The sequence below is a fragment of the Brienomyrus brachyistius genome, chromosome 18 (genome assembly GCF_023856365.1).
Source record: "Brienomyrus brachyistius isolate T26 chromosome 18, BBRACH_0.4, whole genome shotgun sequence".
Lineage (NCBI taxonomy): Eukaryota > Metazoa > Chordata > Actinopteri > Osteoglossiformes > Mormyridae > Brienomyrus > Brienomyrus brachyistius.
The window spans coordinates 22,758,155-22,774,053 of NC_064550.1; the positions used below are offsets into that span (position 1 = coordinate 22,758,155).

General features: G+C 50.0%; 1 protein-coding gene across 1 annotated transcript in view; it reads left to right on the plus strand.

Annotated features, from left to right (window-relative positions):
• Positions 1-15,899, plus strand: part of LOC125712992 (sodium/potassium-transporting ATPase subunit beta-1-interacting protein 4-like) — a 24,615-nt gene continuing 8,716 nt past the window's right edge. Inside the window, 5 exon segments of the mRNA XM_048983661.1 lie at positions 1-292; positions 6,044-6,181; positions 7,802-7,882; positions 11,017-11,085; positions 11,087-11,215. Coding sequence (XP_048839618.1) covers positions 182-292; positions 6,044-6,181; positions 7,802-7,882; positions 11,017-11,085; positions 11,087-11,215 — 528 coding nt within the window. The 5' untranslated portion in view covers positions 1-181.

Genomic DNA, 15,899 nt, shown 5'->3' on the forward strand with positions numbered 1-15,899 from the left:
ACGTGAAACGACACGCCTGTGTGGAGAATGGAAAAAGACACTGAGCCTGAACAGAGAGGCATTAACAGCTGTAAATCGGCTTGAGAAGGTCCCGTTAGCGGCTCCTATAAAAGCAGCACACGGCCCATTTACTCCGGGACAGCCGGATATAAATAAATCAGCTCTCAGAGTATGAAGCAGTATGACTCTCACGTCCACAAGACCGTCAGAGGAAGAGAAGACGAAAGACTGCTTGCTCATTTCCGAAACGGCACCAGTAGTGCAGCCTTTGTGTTATTGGCTACAGCTACAGGTTGGGTCTTCGTCTGGGTCTTTGGGATGTGATCGGGGTGGATTTCGCTCCGGAAAATGCTGTCAATGTTTGCACTAAACAGTTTTCACCCTTCCAGTTGTGGGAAGGTCTGTAGAGCCGTGTGACCTTCTGGACTGATTCATCAAAATCATTGATTGTTAGAAGCAAGCTCTACACATTAAACGGTGGTGGTAACATGCTGGAAGAACCAGTGCTAGCCAGCCAGTGCGGGGTTTCAGTATGTGTTGTGGTTTGCATGTTCTTCTGAATGTCTATGTGGGTTTCCAACCAGGGACGATTCTAGAATTTTGTTTAAGGTGGGGAGTATAATGCATACAAAGTGGCCAACCTTATCATTAGCCAATGATTTCTTTCAAATCTGTGAGTGACAGTAGAGGGGCTTCGCCAGGGACCAATCAACTTTAAGCAGGGGCCAGTTGCCAAGTATAGTTCAAGGAAGACATGGCTCTGTTGTTGTTGTGTCTCCAGTCTGTTGTGTGTGTGGATTGCGTTTATATTACATTATGGGGACCATTTTTCAGGTCCCCACAAAGATCCGTGAATGCTATCAAAAAACTAAAAATGCTATAAGTCTCGTATTTTGTTTAGTTACTTATGGTTAAGGTCAGGGCTGAGTGGGGGTTAAGTTCGTCATTGGTGGGATTAGAGTTTTCCCTATAGAAATGAATGGAGAGTCCCCACAAAAATATAATTATAAACGTGTGTGTGTGTGCACACCCTGCGATGGACTCCCATCCCATCCGGGCCGTTCCCCCACTTTGTGCTCCCTGGGATGGGCTGTGAACTCACCCTGACCCTGTGACAGATATCTGGTTCTAGAAAACGTGTGGGTGCATGGATGGATGTACCAGATATCCCCTTTTATCATCTATCCTGTTTATGATCTCTCCACTGTGAGGGGGAAGCGTTTTGGGAGTGCGAAGCGGAGCTTCCATACTATCCTCAGGCGGGGGTGAGGGGGGGTTGAATAATTGACCCGGAATTGTGGAAGCTAAACGCTAGGTATGCCGCAGATGCTTGGGCTTAAACGGGCGGCATGGACTCGGCGTATCCCAGTGATGTCATCATCAGCGAGAAACCAAAGCCCCGATGTGATTCGACCTTCAGAGAGATGTTCGCTGTGATTGATAAAGTCCTGCCAGATAGCAGCCGCAGTCGCCACCTCAGGGATGGTGAGGCTGCTGCGTCTCGGCCGTTCATGCTCGATCACCGAGCTTTGATGAGCTTCCCCGATATCGTATCCTTTCCCCATTCTTCATCATCATCACCATCATCATCATCATCATCCCTCTGCCGATAGCTTTTTACTGGCAGACATTAAGGTCTTTTGCGGTCGGCTTCGCCTCAACAAGAATGAGGGAGGGGGGAAGACCGGTCCTATTAACAAAGGGAAACTCGATGAACGAACAGATGACAGTAATCAATCGTGGGGTGGGGGGGGGGGGGCTGCATTATGGAACCAGATTTGAGGGATAGGTGGGCCTAATTTGGGAATTGGGTTATTATTACGGAGCGGCTGAATCTGATAAACAGCCGCTTGTGCTTCTCCGGCGATACGCCCTGCGCTCTAGCAAGCTTTAAAAGCATCGTTATCGCCTTGTGAGTGTTACTTAATGAGTCCCAATGGTTCCTGATGCACCGTACGCCCCCCCCCCCCAGCCCCCACCTCCATGGCCTCTCTGCCCTCTACTTCCTTTGTGGAGATGATCGCTTTATGGTGAGTATCTAAATTCGAGAAGTAGCACATCCGGCCCATGCTGGAGGGCACCTCTCCCGCCAACGCTGGTGAGCTCGTCGCTTATCCTTTAGCTTCCGTTCCGTTTCCCATTAAACAGTGTCGGTCATCCTCTAGTGCGGTGTATCCCAATCCAGTCTTTGGGGACCCAGAGACGGTGGACATTTTTGCAGGAGGGAGCGAAAATGTGGACTGTCTGGCAGGGAGATCGGAGGGAGCAAAAACTTGGACCGTTGGAGGATCCCTGAAGACCGGATTAGGAAACTCTGTTCTAGTCAGTCTCTCAGGTGAGACTCACAGCATAACGTGGGTCTGTTATTTGCTATATGTCTCCTTGATAGAAGCGTCTCCTTCTGCACCATATGAGGGAGAGTAGAGAAAATGTAGGGATTTTCAGAAGTACTCGCTGACTCCTCCTCCTCCTCCTGTCTGAGAAGATTTCAAGTGTAAGATTTCTTGCTGAGAGCCACGTGCCGTAGATTTTGGGGGGGGGGGGGGCAGCAGGGGACTTTATTTGCGTGCAGGAGTGGGTACAGTTTGAGGAATTGGGGAAAATGATATGGTACTGGGTTGGGGGGTGCCGCTGAGCATGGGATTAGGGGGTGGGCATGTCCCTACATCCCCCTTTCTATGATGGGCAAACAGCCAAACGGGACACACCTGGTGAACATCCTCTTGCAAACCGAATTTGATGCCGGTGTTGACAGAAATCATGCCCTCCTCTGGCCTTCTGGGGTGTGCCTAGAGGAGAAGGTCTGTGTGCTCAGATCATGTAACGGGGTTCTGACCTGTAATTCCACTCTGCTGCAAGTTTCTACACCGATAACAACATTGCCAGTTGAGGTTTTCTTCTGGATATATTTTAGGCTTTGGAAATTCCTGGAGGTTGCGCCGCTAATCGCTCTTATCTGAGAACAGCCGCTATCGCTCCCCATCCTCACTGTTTTTCACTGCCGGACTTTAGCTGGAAATGTTGCCCAGATCCCGCCCAGATGGGTATCGCAGACCTCTGCCCGTGACGGCAGCAAATTTTTCTCTATGGAGTTTCAGCTGCTCTCGTTTCTTCACTAATATGTATTCGTGGAAATCGTGAACCAACATGGTAGATTTCTCATGATATGATGATGAGGAAAGGAATGAGGTCTGTGAGAAGAATAACAACGTAGCCTGTGCTGGTGGCGTCCTCAGGTGAACACCTTCTTTTATTCCATCTCCTCAAAGCTGGATTGGTCTGAAATGTGCTTTGGTTCTTCGGAGAACCTCTTGCTTCGCTGGATGGGGGTAATAAATTGTGACTCACGCGTGACTCGCATTGGGCAGATGGAACAGTGCTCGGCGCTTACTGGAGACATCACCACATTAAGAAGCCTGGTCCTCAGCCCTCGGGTTGTGCCCTCGATGGCCTGCATATCAGTTTGTATGAACAAGTGTTTCTCCAGCACCACCCCCCCATCCGGTGCAAGAAAAGAAAACAGCCAACTAACTCAACTTCCAGTTCGATATTTATCCTCTGAAAATGCTCAGCAGCTATACACTGAACGCACTTGCAAGGTATCTTAATGCAACCTCATGGGAAAGGGAAATGGCTCCACCCTCTGACCTTTTGACCCCCCCTCCCTGACCTCCTGGGTGGTCCGCACACGTACAAAACAATCGTCTGGTGATTGATGCCCCCATACGGTCGGGGTGTGATGGCGCTACTTATCTGTTTGACGGATGATTTTTAAATTGGCGCTACAACAACTGAATCCGGAAAAAAATCAGAGGAGGAAATCCATTCGGCAAAGTAATCTTGAAGCACGGGTGGCCGCCGCCCGCCAGGCGAACGCGAAGCCCAGTGGAAGCAGCCGGTTGGAAACCGGGACTTCCTGTCTTGATTTGCATCCATTGCATCTGCCAAATGAAGACAGGCTTTTGTGTTCTGGACTAAAGCAGCCCAGAAACACTGGTCACTGGGACGGGAGCCGAAGGAGGCCCCCTGAGGGCAGACTCTGAATTGCCGATTGTCCCGCTTGAGCCCCCTTACTATGCACTTGTCCAGATGAATGTGCTGTGAAAGGGGATGCGTGAAAGGATTCTCACATCTGGATGTCAACCTAAGAGCTTGTGTGATGGTGAATATCAGCTAGAGGCTGCCGCCCCTCAAGTTATGCTGTTTCTGACAGATTATCTTCTAGAAGAGTGTTTCTCAAAGCATCCCTCAGGGACGCCTAGAGAGTCCACATTTTTGCTGTCTCCCAATTCCTTGATAATCGGGAGTCCATGTTTTTGCTCTCTGTCTGGGGGGGGGGGGTTTCTGAGTGCTGGTTTGAGAAACACTCGTCTAGAAGATGATGATCATCTGGAAGAAGCTCTTCGAGTTGCTGATTCGATCGGTCAATATTTGATCGATCGTCATTACAGCAATGCAGTATTGTGTCAGTATAAACAAGCTGCTTTGATATAGCTTCAGTTTAATCCGTTATTATTTTTATGTACGTCGATGGATCGCTTAAGTAATAGATTGTTGGATTCCATAATTATTTCCAAAGAATATAACCATCTTCTTAATAGCTATAGAGCATAGGGTCTGTCCTGGGGCTACACTGGAGTGATCACTTGCGCGTTAAGGCCCAGGCTGCCTCTGCGTGCCAGTTTCTCCCGCTAATGACAGACCTCCCTTTATTTAGCATGAAGCGCCTGCTCCTCTCCTCGTGCATGACAAAGAGGGAGGCTCTGATGGGTGGATTTAATACACACTTGAATGGACATGCAGTTGACGCTCTGTTTGTTGAGCATTAATTGCTCTAAGAGCGGAGGTGGATCTTTTTGTCTCACTGGCCAACTGCACATGTACCTGGTTACCTCCTCCCCCCATTTCCTTATTTTCCCCACACGTTACGTTACGTGAAATTGGTCGTCTGTTACGCACGACTTGGGTCCCTTTAATTTAGCGGCTACAAAGCCGTCTCACGGGTTGTAGCCGTTCAGCCCACTGTGTCGCTGTCCCCTGTCGCCACGCACGGGGGGGCACTGCTGTCATCCGTCATCCCGCCGTTACGCTCCACCAGCATCTCAGCCCCCAGTCCGCTACGAGATTATAATCAAATGCCATGGGTTGCCCGCACACCCCACCCCCAGGCCCCCACCGAACCAGTGGGCTGATTCTCCCGAGTTTCCGAATACTGTGTTTAATTAAATCGCAGCGTCGAATGGCGTCTGATGGCGAACCCCTGCCATCTCCCCCCTCCAAGACGTCTCTGAATTATTCAGCTGTGATTCACGCAGCATGGGTGAGTGCCACGAATCATCTGCGGGGGTGTGTCAGTTCAAACAAGTCATTTCAAAGCGGAATGGGATTCTTTCTCTTCCGTGGTGAATTGAGCCACTGCGATGTGTTTGTGCCGAGAGCGATGCCCCGTGTCAAACCTAAGATGCTGGGAGGCTGGTGTTTCTCCTGCCTCCATGCGCTGATGGAGACGGGTACTTAGGGTTCCTGATGGTAGGAGGCATTTTGAAGTTTGGTGGTAGTGACTTTAAATGCCCTTCTTGATAATTCCACACCAAATTGACTTGGGCAGTGTTTCCCGATCCGGTCCTCGGGGACCTGCTGTCGGTCCGTGTTTTTACTCCCTCCGAGGTCCATGGACTGTCTCTGGGTTCCTGAGGACCGGATTGGGAAATTGGGTCATGATGACAAGGGTCACACACCTCAACACACTGCTGCCTTGTCACTACCCTGTCACAGCTTAAACTCATAACTGTTTATCAACCGTCTACGCCAGTCTAACTGCTGTTGAGTTTCCCTGCATGCCTACACATCTTGAAATGACAAAAATTTTCTTGAAATGATGTTTTATGACCCGTGGACCTCAGGCAGAGTGAGACTTCATCTCCTTGTAATACTTTAAGTGTGGTCACTCCTGAGATTGTCGCAATGGAAATTGTGAGGAGATGGACTCGAAACTTTCTTCCTTTCTCTCTTTCATGTCTTTCTTCGACTCTCCTCCTTGCAGATGGTGGCCTTGGAGAGACAGGTGTTCGACTTCCTGGGCTATCAGTGGGCTCCCATCTTGGCAAACTTCTTCCACATCATCATCGTCATCCTGGGCCTCTTCGGCACCATCCAGTACAGGCCACGCTATATCGTAGTGGTGAGTCTCCGCATGCACGTGCAGTAAGTCCTTAAGGACATGGATGTATGATGTGATTTTTTTGCTGGTTCGCTTCTCAGGATGATTCTGATATTGTACCCTGGAACAAAGTACTTAACCAGAATTGAATAAAATATCCATATCTACAAACAAGTCTAATTAGTCAGCTTCCAGAGGTGGCAGATTCTGGTTCATAAAGTGCAAATACGGTTCAAGATTTAGCTTCAACCAACCAGTCGGGTATAAAAAGTCACAGTCGGAGTTACTCCGCTGGTTGGTTGAAACAAAATCTTGGTCTGGATTTGTACTTTCTGCACCTGAACTTTCCACCTTTGTCAGTTTCTTTGTACAAAAATCTCACCTAAACGGAGATAAATAATGATGGACCTTATTCTTACAGTGAACAAAATGTTTCAGCCTCAGGCTGAGCTCCTGTTGCTTATCATACAAACACTGCAAATGTCTCCCTATAAATCATATCCTTAATCCAGCTGTAATTAAAGTAATTAATCCCTCCACGCAACACAAAACCCAGGCTCACTCAAATATTAGATAAACCTTAAATCTGGCTGCCTTCGATATTTGGATTTTATGGGTGTAGTTAGGAGGATGGTTACTTACGGCCTCCTTTGAGGGCTAAGGGGACGATTTAAAGTCCATTTTCTGCAATGTTTCTGATTCTGTACGTGTCATTGGGTCATTTTTTTTTCTGGTGTTGCGAAAATGTCCAGTGGTTTGATGAAAATATTGATGTTTTATTGTGACGCTACAGCTTTAAGCATATATTTTTATTTGTGAATAGCTCACAATAACATGAAATTGTGCATATTAATGGAAACTAATGAGGTTCTCTTAGGAAAAAAGCGAAGGCTTTCCCCTTAAGGACGATATTGTGATTCATTATTTTCCTCTTTGAACAGTAATGACGGTCCGAACGTTGATTTTCCTTCCCAGTAACGAGCCGCGTGAGCCAGCTAACCAAAGACGACAACCGCTGGCTTAAAAGGCACTCGGCTCTTCTAATTTGCACTTTAAAGAACCCCCCCCCCCATTTTTTTAAACAAAGCTTTCTGTATTTTTTTTATGTAAATGACTGGGACCATGCAGGTTTGGGTTGGTTAAAATTGTCTTCCGATAAAACAGAAGTTGCTGTTTTTGCTGGTGGTTCAGTGTACAGTGAAATAATGAAAGGAATGAAAGATGGCAGATTAGGGAGGTAATTAACACATCCTCGGATTAATTGTGCGGTGTGTGATGATGCTAATTGTGTTGTGTGTTTATCTCATAAGAATTTCCCTAAACACTGTTGCCCCCTGCAGGTGAGCCTGGGTGTGTCCCTTAGGGTAACCCTCACAGCCCAGGTGCTTGTTAGCTATTTATTCAGATATTTGTGTACTTTTTGCTCCTGAAGGGGGCACTGTAGCAGACTTATGGTTTATCCGGGCCCTGTGTGTTAGTTTCCCAGCTCTGGGACACTACATCAACGTTCTTGTGGGAACTCGAACCTTCCGCCTTCAGGTCATGAGCTGAAAGTCTTTTGCATTACATGCTGTTCCCGGTATTGACTGATTAGCGTAATTATCTGCATTCCACTCACCTCACCCCCCCATTTTCTGACAGTATGCTGTCTGGACCGCCCTCTGGGTGGCGTGGAATGTCTTCATCATCTGCTTCTACCTGGACGTGGGAGGTCTTTCCAAGGTAAGCAAATCTGTTTTGAAATTAAGGACATTTTTAAGGGCCACTGTGTGTTCAGTGGCTGTGTGTGTTAAGCTTGTGTGCTCATGATCAGAAGGTCGTTGGTTCCAATCCTGTGGTTGACAGAGTGATGCTACCACTGGGCCCTTGATCGAAACCTTTAACCCCCAGCTCCAAGGGTACTAGATGCTGGCCGACCCTGTGCTGTCCCCCCCCCAAGCTTGTATCTGTGTCTTATGGAGAGCAAGATGGGGTCAGTGGCCCCATAAACATCACTGTTCTGTTCTGATCTGGAAGCCACCAATGCAGTGGAACTCGCTAACCGATCTGGTTCAGGGGCTGGAAACACGTGATTCTGGTGTTTATCTGGCTGGACCTGCTTGTGGGAAAGGCAGCCCTGCTCCCCCCCCCCCCCCCAGTAACTTTGGGGGTCGCGTCCCCATATACCCGGTTCACCCCACACCGCCTTCATCCCCTGTGCTCCTAGCGTGAAGTTCAGATCCATGGGTTTCTCCTGTCAGATCGCTCTGAGGATCATGGGTTTGCCTGAACAGCTCCCCCAGGGGCATATGATTAGCTGGGGGTGTGCCCCAGGCCCCTTTGACTTTCACTTCAGCTGTATGGGGGACGGGAGTTTTTTAAGAAACAAAACATTTGGCTGCGTGTTGAGATGAAGCTTGTATCTCAGCTGGCGGATTCCTCTGCCGTGCGGACGCCGGCAAAATAACAGGCTCCCGACTTGCAAAACCGTGGCCGTTCAATGGAAAAATGGCTGGCAGGACATTCCTTACGGCGCCATGTCTCAAGGTGAGGAAGAACTCGCCGGGTTCTGGCCTTGAGATTCTCCTCCACCCCCAGTGTGGGATTACATGGTCGATGTGGTCTTCATAATTACAATCAAGGCCAAGGACTATATCAGCAACGCATGAATTATGGACTAACCATGATCTTCCTTTGTGTGTTTTTTTTTTTTTGAGAGAGGTACTGATAAGGGGCTGAATACATCCTACCAAATACCTCCAGCATCCCCCCTGCAGTGTGCTGCTGCAGTTAGTGGGAATCTTTACACGAGCACAGCCACTCGCTGTCAGGTATAAATCGTGCCTTTTTATTTTCATTTAAAGCGTTTCGTCAGATTCACATCCCTGTCAGAGCGATGGCACTAGCAGATGATTGAGGGGATGTGAGATTCGCAGCCTTTTCTCCCGCCGTGTGGAGATCTCTCAGAGTGCACTTAATGGCGGATATCAGCGAGCGCCTGACATCATCTGCATGTCGATGAGTTTTTCCTTTCATAAGGAAGGTTTTTTTTCATTTCTCTGTAGGCTACCTGCTCTTTTGAGGAAAAAAAGTTTATTAATTACCTATCCGAGAGCAACTTTCTAAGTGTTTCTAAAACGAAAATTAAAAGTTCCTTCCCCAAAGAACAGCATGTGCATTACATGTCGTCGGCAAATCATAAATGCCATCGTGTTGCTCGGCTTCCTGATTGTCCTCCGTCTTCAGTGCCACCTCTGGTCCCTCCTTTGCTCCTCTTTTCACTTGGCTCTTGCCTCCAAGGTCAAATTTTAAAGGGGTACAATCTACCCTGTTTTCCTTGGCTTTGCAAATCTCTGTGGTGTGTGAGGTTTATGGGATCGTTTTCACCTACCTATAAATAAGGTGTGTACACATATCCACTCCCTCTTGCTCATAATAACCAAAACTGAGCTCAGTCCTCCCGGTCGGTCCGTGTTTGGAGGGGCACGTTTGTGATTTTCTCGCTGCCCTGTTGTTTAATTGCAGAGGTCAGCATTCGCCAGCTCGCTCCAGGTCGCCATGCGGGGACGCAGCCAATCAGTGCTTTGGGGGGGGCTTAAACCTATCCACGGCTCATAATGCCGGCCAAGTAACCGTACCTCCCCCGGGTATACGAGATCGTTGCGGTTCCCCTTGCAAGGTTATCCGGTGACATCCACCCTCCCCCTGCCCCACATCCTGTGATACTCCGGTGACTCGTCTCTGCCTGCATCTGACTCACCCCCCCCCCCCCCAGCCCCGCCCTGCCCACCGCATCCATCACTCCTGGAGCTTGGGCGGGTTTTCTCCAGCAGCATAATGAAGTACCTGTCAAATCCTTCAACGTGACAGAATGTTAACATCTGAAAACCGAAGCTTCAATCTATCCGTCAGCATTGTTGGGCAACCGTCCTCCTCGTCTTCCTCCTCGTCTTCCTCGCTGACTCCTCCCACCAGCCATGTGCACTCATCTGAATCCAAACCATCTCCATCTGTTGGGTTAACACCACCCAGTCCATGCCAGCTGTACCTGTTATGTCCAATTATTACTGAGCTGGCGGTGGGGGGGGGGGGGGGTTCTCACAACCTCCCAGTCAGAATCCCTCTGGTAAAGGCTGAATTTTCAAATCATCCATGAAAAGTCCTCTAAGATCTTTGGGGATGTTCTTCTGCTTCTCTCTCTCATCTAGCTCTCTCGCTCTCTCGCTCGCTCTCCTGCTCTTCCGGTTCTCCTTCCACGCGGTATCTGCTCGCTGTCTGGTCAGACGGTCTTTGTTCGTCTGGCCGGTGCTCTGAGACCCCTGTGCAGCCCTCCAGACGGTTTTGCAGAAGCTCCTCACCTTGAGTGGACGTGCTTCTCAGCCCAGCACCGCTGAAGCCTGCTGGGGAAGCTCTCGGGTCTGACCATCAGCTAATGCCCCACTGCAGCCACGCTCCAGCCCTCAGGACCAAATGACTGTGACTCCAGTGCCGTCACTGACCCCACTGCCTGTGGCTGCACTGGCTTGGAAGAGCCCGCAGCTGCAAGAAGGCCCAGCTCCTGGGGGGGGGGGGTTGTTATGCCAGAGTAAATCGTAGCCTTCAGTATGACTCAGCGTTGGAGACCTTTTACCTATATGCCTGCCCCAGGGATCTTGCAGTGAGCGCACCCCTCCCACCCCAAACCCCGTATTACCTCCCCACCCCCAAACTCTGGCCATGATGGCTTTGCTCTCCTTCTGAACGTTAAAAGTCTTAGCGGCAATCTGGCTTTCTGATCATCTGGGTGTAAACGTTGATCTGCCTACGCGCCCACGCCTGCTAGGAGCCTTGTAGCCGGCATATGATTTCTGACACCAGTCCTCGGGCTGTTGTTGCAGGAGAGCGACCTCCTGACCTTCAACATCTCGGCGCATCACTCGTGGTGGAGCGAGCACGGGCCGGGCTGCGTTGCGGAAGGAGATGCCAGCTGCCAGCGTGCGCGGTCCAGACAGCCAGGCCTACATCTCCGTCATGGGCTGTCTGTTGGAGTTCCAGTACATCGAGGTCCTGCACAGTGCCTTCCAGATCCTCGTCGCGGTGAGTGCCGCCGCTGGGAATGGGGAATCTGCGAGCCCGTCGGCATGGCGACCTGGCACACATGCCGACACGCGCATTAACCGCATCGATCCCGTCCCAATTACGCCCCGCGTGGCGAGCATTTCAGCATCACGGCTTTGACAGCGACGGCTCTCTCGGGGACACCACAGAGTCGTGAGGTTACTCGCGCCGCACCACAGAGTCGTGAGGTTACTCACGCCGCACCACAGAGTCGTGAGGTTACTCGCGCCGCACCACAGAGTCGTGAGGTTACTCACGCCGCACCACAGAGTCGTGAGGTTACTCACGCCGCGCCACAGAGTCGTGAGGTTACTCACGCCGCACCACAGAGTCGTGAGGTTACTCACGCCGCACCACAGAGTCGTGAGGTTACTCGCGCCGCACCACAGAGTCGTGAGGTTACTCCTCAGCCAGGAACACTAACGTGCTTCAGCCCGAAGCTGAGCAAGAAAGACCAGCAGGTTAAGGGGACCAGCCGTGATAATTAACCCAGCAGAAATGAGCTGAATTAATATCCACTCACTCACTTACTGGTGTAGCTCACGCTAGCTTAGGGGATTATTGTATAAATGTGAGATCGTGAGATTTAATAAACCTTTTATGGGCGTTTTTTTTCTTTTCCACATGCATTGCCTGGAACCCAACAGGATTTCTGAGATTATAGGGGGGTGGGGGTGGAATCAGAGCCCCATGTAAACAAGCGGGTCCCTGGTTTATTTAATTGATGGAGGGGGTCAATTATGCAGCTGCCGTCTCTTGGAGCGGATTGTGAATGAGGTCAGTCCCCCCCCCCCCCCACCTGTAATTGTGTTTCTCCCATTATAAGCGTGTTGTATCTTGACTTTACTGACGTCGCTCCAGACGTAAAAGCCCGCAGAGGAGGTGAGTGCAAGTCTCGCACCGAACCGCAAGCGCTGTCAGGCATCGTAAATGTTAATTTCCCTGTGACGCCCCCTTAAGTGAGTGAGTCTTATCTCCAAGTTGCCCCTGGTGTTGGTGTGTGTGTGGGGGGGTCAGGAGGGGTTTAATGTGCAGTATGGCCTCATTCGGCTCCGCGTTCGTGTCTTTGCATGCCTCTGTGTTACTGGGCGGATTAGTCACCAGGTCGTTAATCCAGTTAGTCCCCACCAGCGGCGGAACACACCATTCTAACCCCCTGGCCTCGTGTATTTCCTTAAACACCCCTCCCAGCTTCTCAGTGGCGCTGTCCGCCAGCATTCTCACCATCACTGTGGGAACCTCTCTGAACGGACACAAAAAAAGACACTATCAGAATAGAAGTGTGGGTTTTTTTTCCCTCCATTTAGCATTTTTCTTTTAGAAAGGAGTGTTTTTTTGGTGGGGAAGGGGGGGGGGGGGGTCTCCGCTATGACTAAGCCCATTAAAACTTTTTTTTTTTGCTTAGAGCAAAATGCTCAAGAAGCCAAAAGGAGGATTTTGTGTCCCCTCTCCATGAAAGAGGCTGCTTTTGTGCCGGGGGGGGGGAGCGTGTTTGGATGGCGGTAATGGAGATGGCCCATTCATCACCCCGCCACCCCCACAGGCTCACTGAGTTACTGTATTTGAATGAAAGTCAGAAAACCAGGGGTGAATGGATCCCGTTTACAAGTCACAGCCTCTCAGAGCCTCATGCTGCGGCCACTGGGGGGCGTTGGTGATGGGGGGGGGGGACGGAGTCCGGAACATTCCCCAGGACATTAACGATGGCCAGTGAACTCCCACCCCCCCCCAGACCGGATCGCTCTCTCCAACTTTTTGTGGATCATTACAGGAAAGTTAAAACTGGACCAAAAGGCTGGGATTTCGAACCCGATGCAGAGACCTGGAATCTGCGCTGGGGGAAGCACCCGGTTTTTGTCCCCTCTGCCGTGGTTTGGGCCCCCCTCCCCGGGGACTTCCGTTTCCTCAGCGACGGCTGATTGAGCTACATGCCCGCGAAGCGTGCATTTTCAGAGCACACCATCTGCTTCCCGTGACGTTTTATTACTCAATTACTGCCTCAAAGGACACGCGACGGGGGGCACCTGCACCCCCACCCCCCCCCCCATCACATGATCACCTCCACATCGCTCCATCTTTCCCCTCTCCCTTTGTCTCGCTCCTCTTCCGAGTACAGGGGTCGCAGCCTCCCACATTGATCAGCCTGCCACTCGGATGATGTCTGCCCCCCACCCCCCCCTGCCCTGATGAATGAATACAGCTGATAAGATATTGCTGAAAAAAGAAAACATTGTACCACCCCTCAGAATTGTACCACCCCGTCGGCATGGCGACCAGGCACACATTCCCCCTTTTCAGATCTTATGTGGTTTTTTTTCTAGAATTTGCCATATATCATGTTAAGTACGGTGCCTGAGAAGTTTTTAAATCTGGCACTTGTATGGTATTTTTCATTCCTCTGGTTCGATGATGAGCCTTTAAGTGCCTGTCCAGTCATTTTGATCTGGTTTTGGGCTACAGAGGGGTGCTCTTCACTGCCCACCCACGACACTGGTTATGGAAGCCCCCCCTGAAGTGTCATGAGGGTGTGGTGTGGGACACGCCCCCCCTCGTTTGCACTGGCTTTGGATACAGACTCGGACCCTGAGCTCTGAGGTGTTTCAGAGCTGGAGCATACTGCCCCCTGCTGCCTTGGAGGCCTCTCCCCAGAGCAGGGCACTATTTACGTCCAGTGCCATTGGCTAGTCTATTCATATGCATTATTGGAGTGAATATTAATGTAGTATGGATTAAGTGTAACTTTACTGTACTGAAGGACAGAGGGGGGAAAGGTTTAGCTAGTACCTGGCAACCCTGAGGCAAACGGCCTGGTTTTACAGGTAACCAGGATGTTAAACTGCCTGACAAATGAGTCCGCTCCATTGGCTTGTTTGGCATCTTTGCAATGCCCTCCCCCCACCCTATTACTGATTGGCTAATTTTTAGAGCTGACTGCTGTCCTGTCTCTGACTCTGTCCTGTCACAGCTTCTGAGGAACACTATTCATTCACAACTGCAGTATTCTCTTGTGTTTGCTCAAACGTCCTCAGCAAATAGATGAATGATGCAGGTAAACCTCATTTCTTGGGCAGCACATCTGCAAGTCACCTTCATCTTTAATTTAATGTCAGCCCAAACTACCTCCCGATACTCTTGGGAGCTTTGTATCCTTCCGGGTTTTTACAGACACTGCTATATAATCTTTGGATATTATTCTAAAGGCTTGTATTTATTGATGATTTAGTTTGGTGCGGTTGACCCTATCCCATATTAAAGCTGTATTTAATAGGTAATTGTACTTTTGCCCTTGATCCTAAGCACGCATCGTCCTGCGCGTGTCGTGTTGGGCAGCCTGGGGCAGTGGTGGCGCTGGCTGTCAGGACGTGCGCGAGCGGCTGCAGTGACTTCGCCCCTCGCGGCGAGTTTGCTGCCGGCGTGTCGTTACCAAGCGTATTAAATGCAAAATGATGTAATTCGGATTTTAGTAGGGAGGGAAGCCTTCACAGGGGATGTGGGTGGAGGGCCTTTCTGTGGCGCTTTTTAGTGCCTTTAGTCATTTATGCTTCTGGAAAGCACGATTATTATTATTACAATGAATAGTTTATTGTTTAGAATTTATTTCGCACGTTCTGTGCTTTCAGTTCCTTGCGCTTGCAAGAATTGCCGGTTTCCCGGCTGCTGCTGTTATAGTAATTATAATGCGAGTAATAGTAAGCATCTGTTGTGGTTATTTTCTTCGCCGCCTGCTGTGTCCTGATACGGGTGGGTCCCCGCAAGCTGTGCGCTGCCAGCCGGTGTCCTGGTGCCCGAGCGAGGACAGCTTTTACGGCGCTCATTACGCGGCGCTGATCTCATCCCTGACGCCGCGGGGACGTTAACCTGCCAGCTCGCGAGTGCAACTCGCGCTCGCCGTCCCACCTGCACGTGTAACGGCTCCCGCATTTATTCCTGCCCATCTGCTCGGCCCGTCCACCCAGCTCGTTAATGGCCGCCCTGGATGATGCAGCGAGCTGACAATGATGACGCACGCCTCCAGAAGTTTGTCTGCGTTATGTATTTCCTCCTCAAGTCGTGTGTTATCTGTATGGTTTTTTATTTTGACTTTCCTGAAGGACGTGCGGGATTTAATTTTTTATCTAGTTTAGTCGCATATTCTGTCGTTTCATTCAGTTTCTTTCCCGATATTGACAGTGATGTCTGGCGATCTTCTATCTATTATCCTTAAAAGGGAAAAAAATGTACCTCTCTGTGCCTGAGTTTTCATCAGGGAGCAATTAATCACGTTCCAAGCCTGCGATAAACAAGAGAAACTGGGATCTTTGTAAACACTCTCCCACATGTAAATACCTCCCTCCAGCAAACACATTTATTCACTTACATGCATCATCAGATCCAAGCGGCGATATAACACCGTACTCTCTTGTCATTTCTATACTTTGGCGCAGGTTCTGCTGTGATTGATTCCTAGGACTGTCCGTTCTTTGAGGTGGGGGGGGGTCACAGAAGCCCCCAAAACTACCCCCCTACCAGTGTTCTCCCAGCTGCAACCTAGACAAAGGCCATAGCTGCCTGTCTGGTGGTTTTGTGTGGGTTAACTGGTAAAGAACTGAATAAGTGTGGCACACGAACGGGCGATGTTACACTTCTCGGGGGTGGAGGGTGGGGGCTCATCATTGTCCCTCCA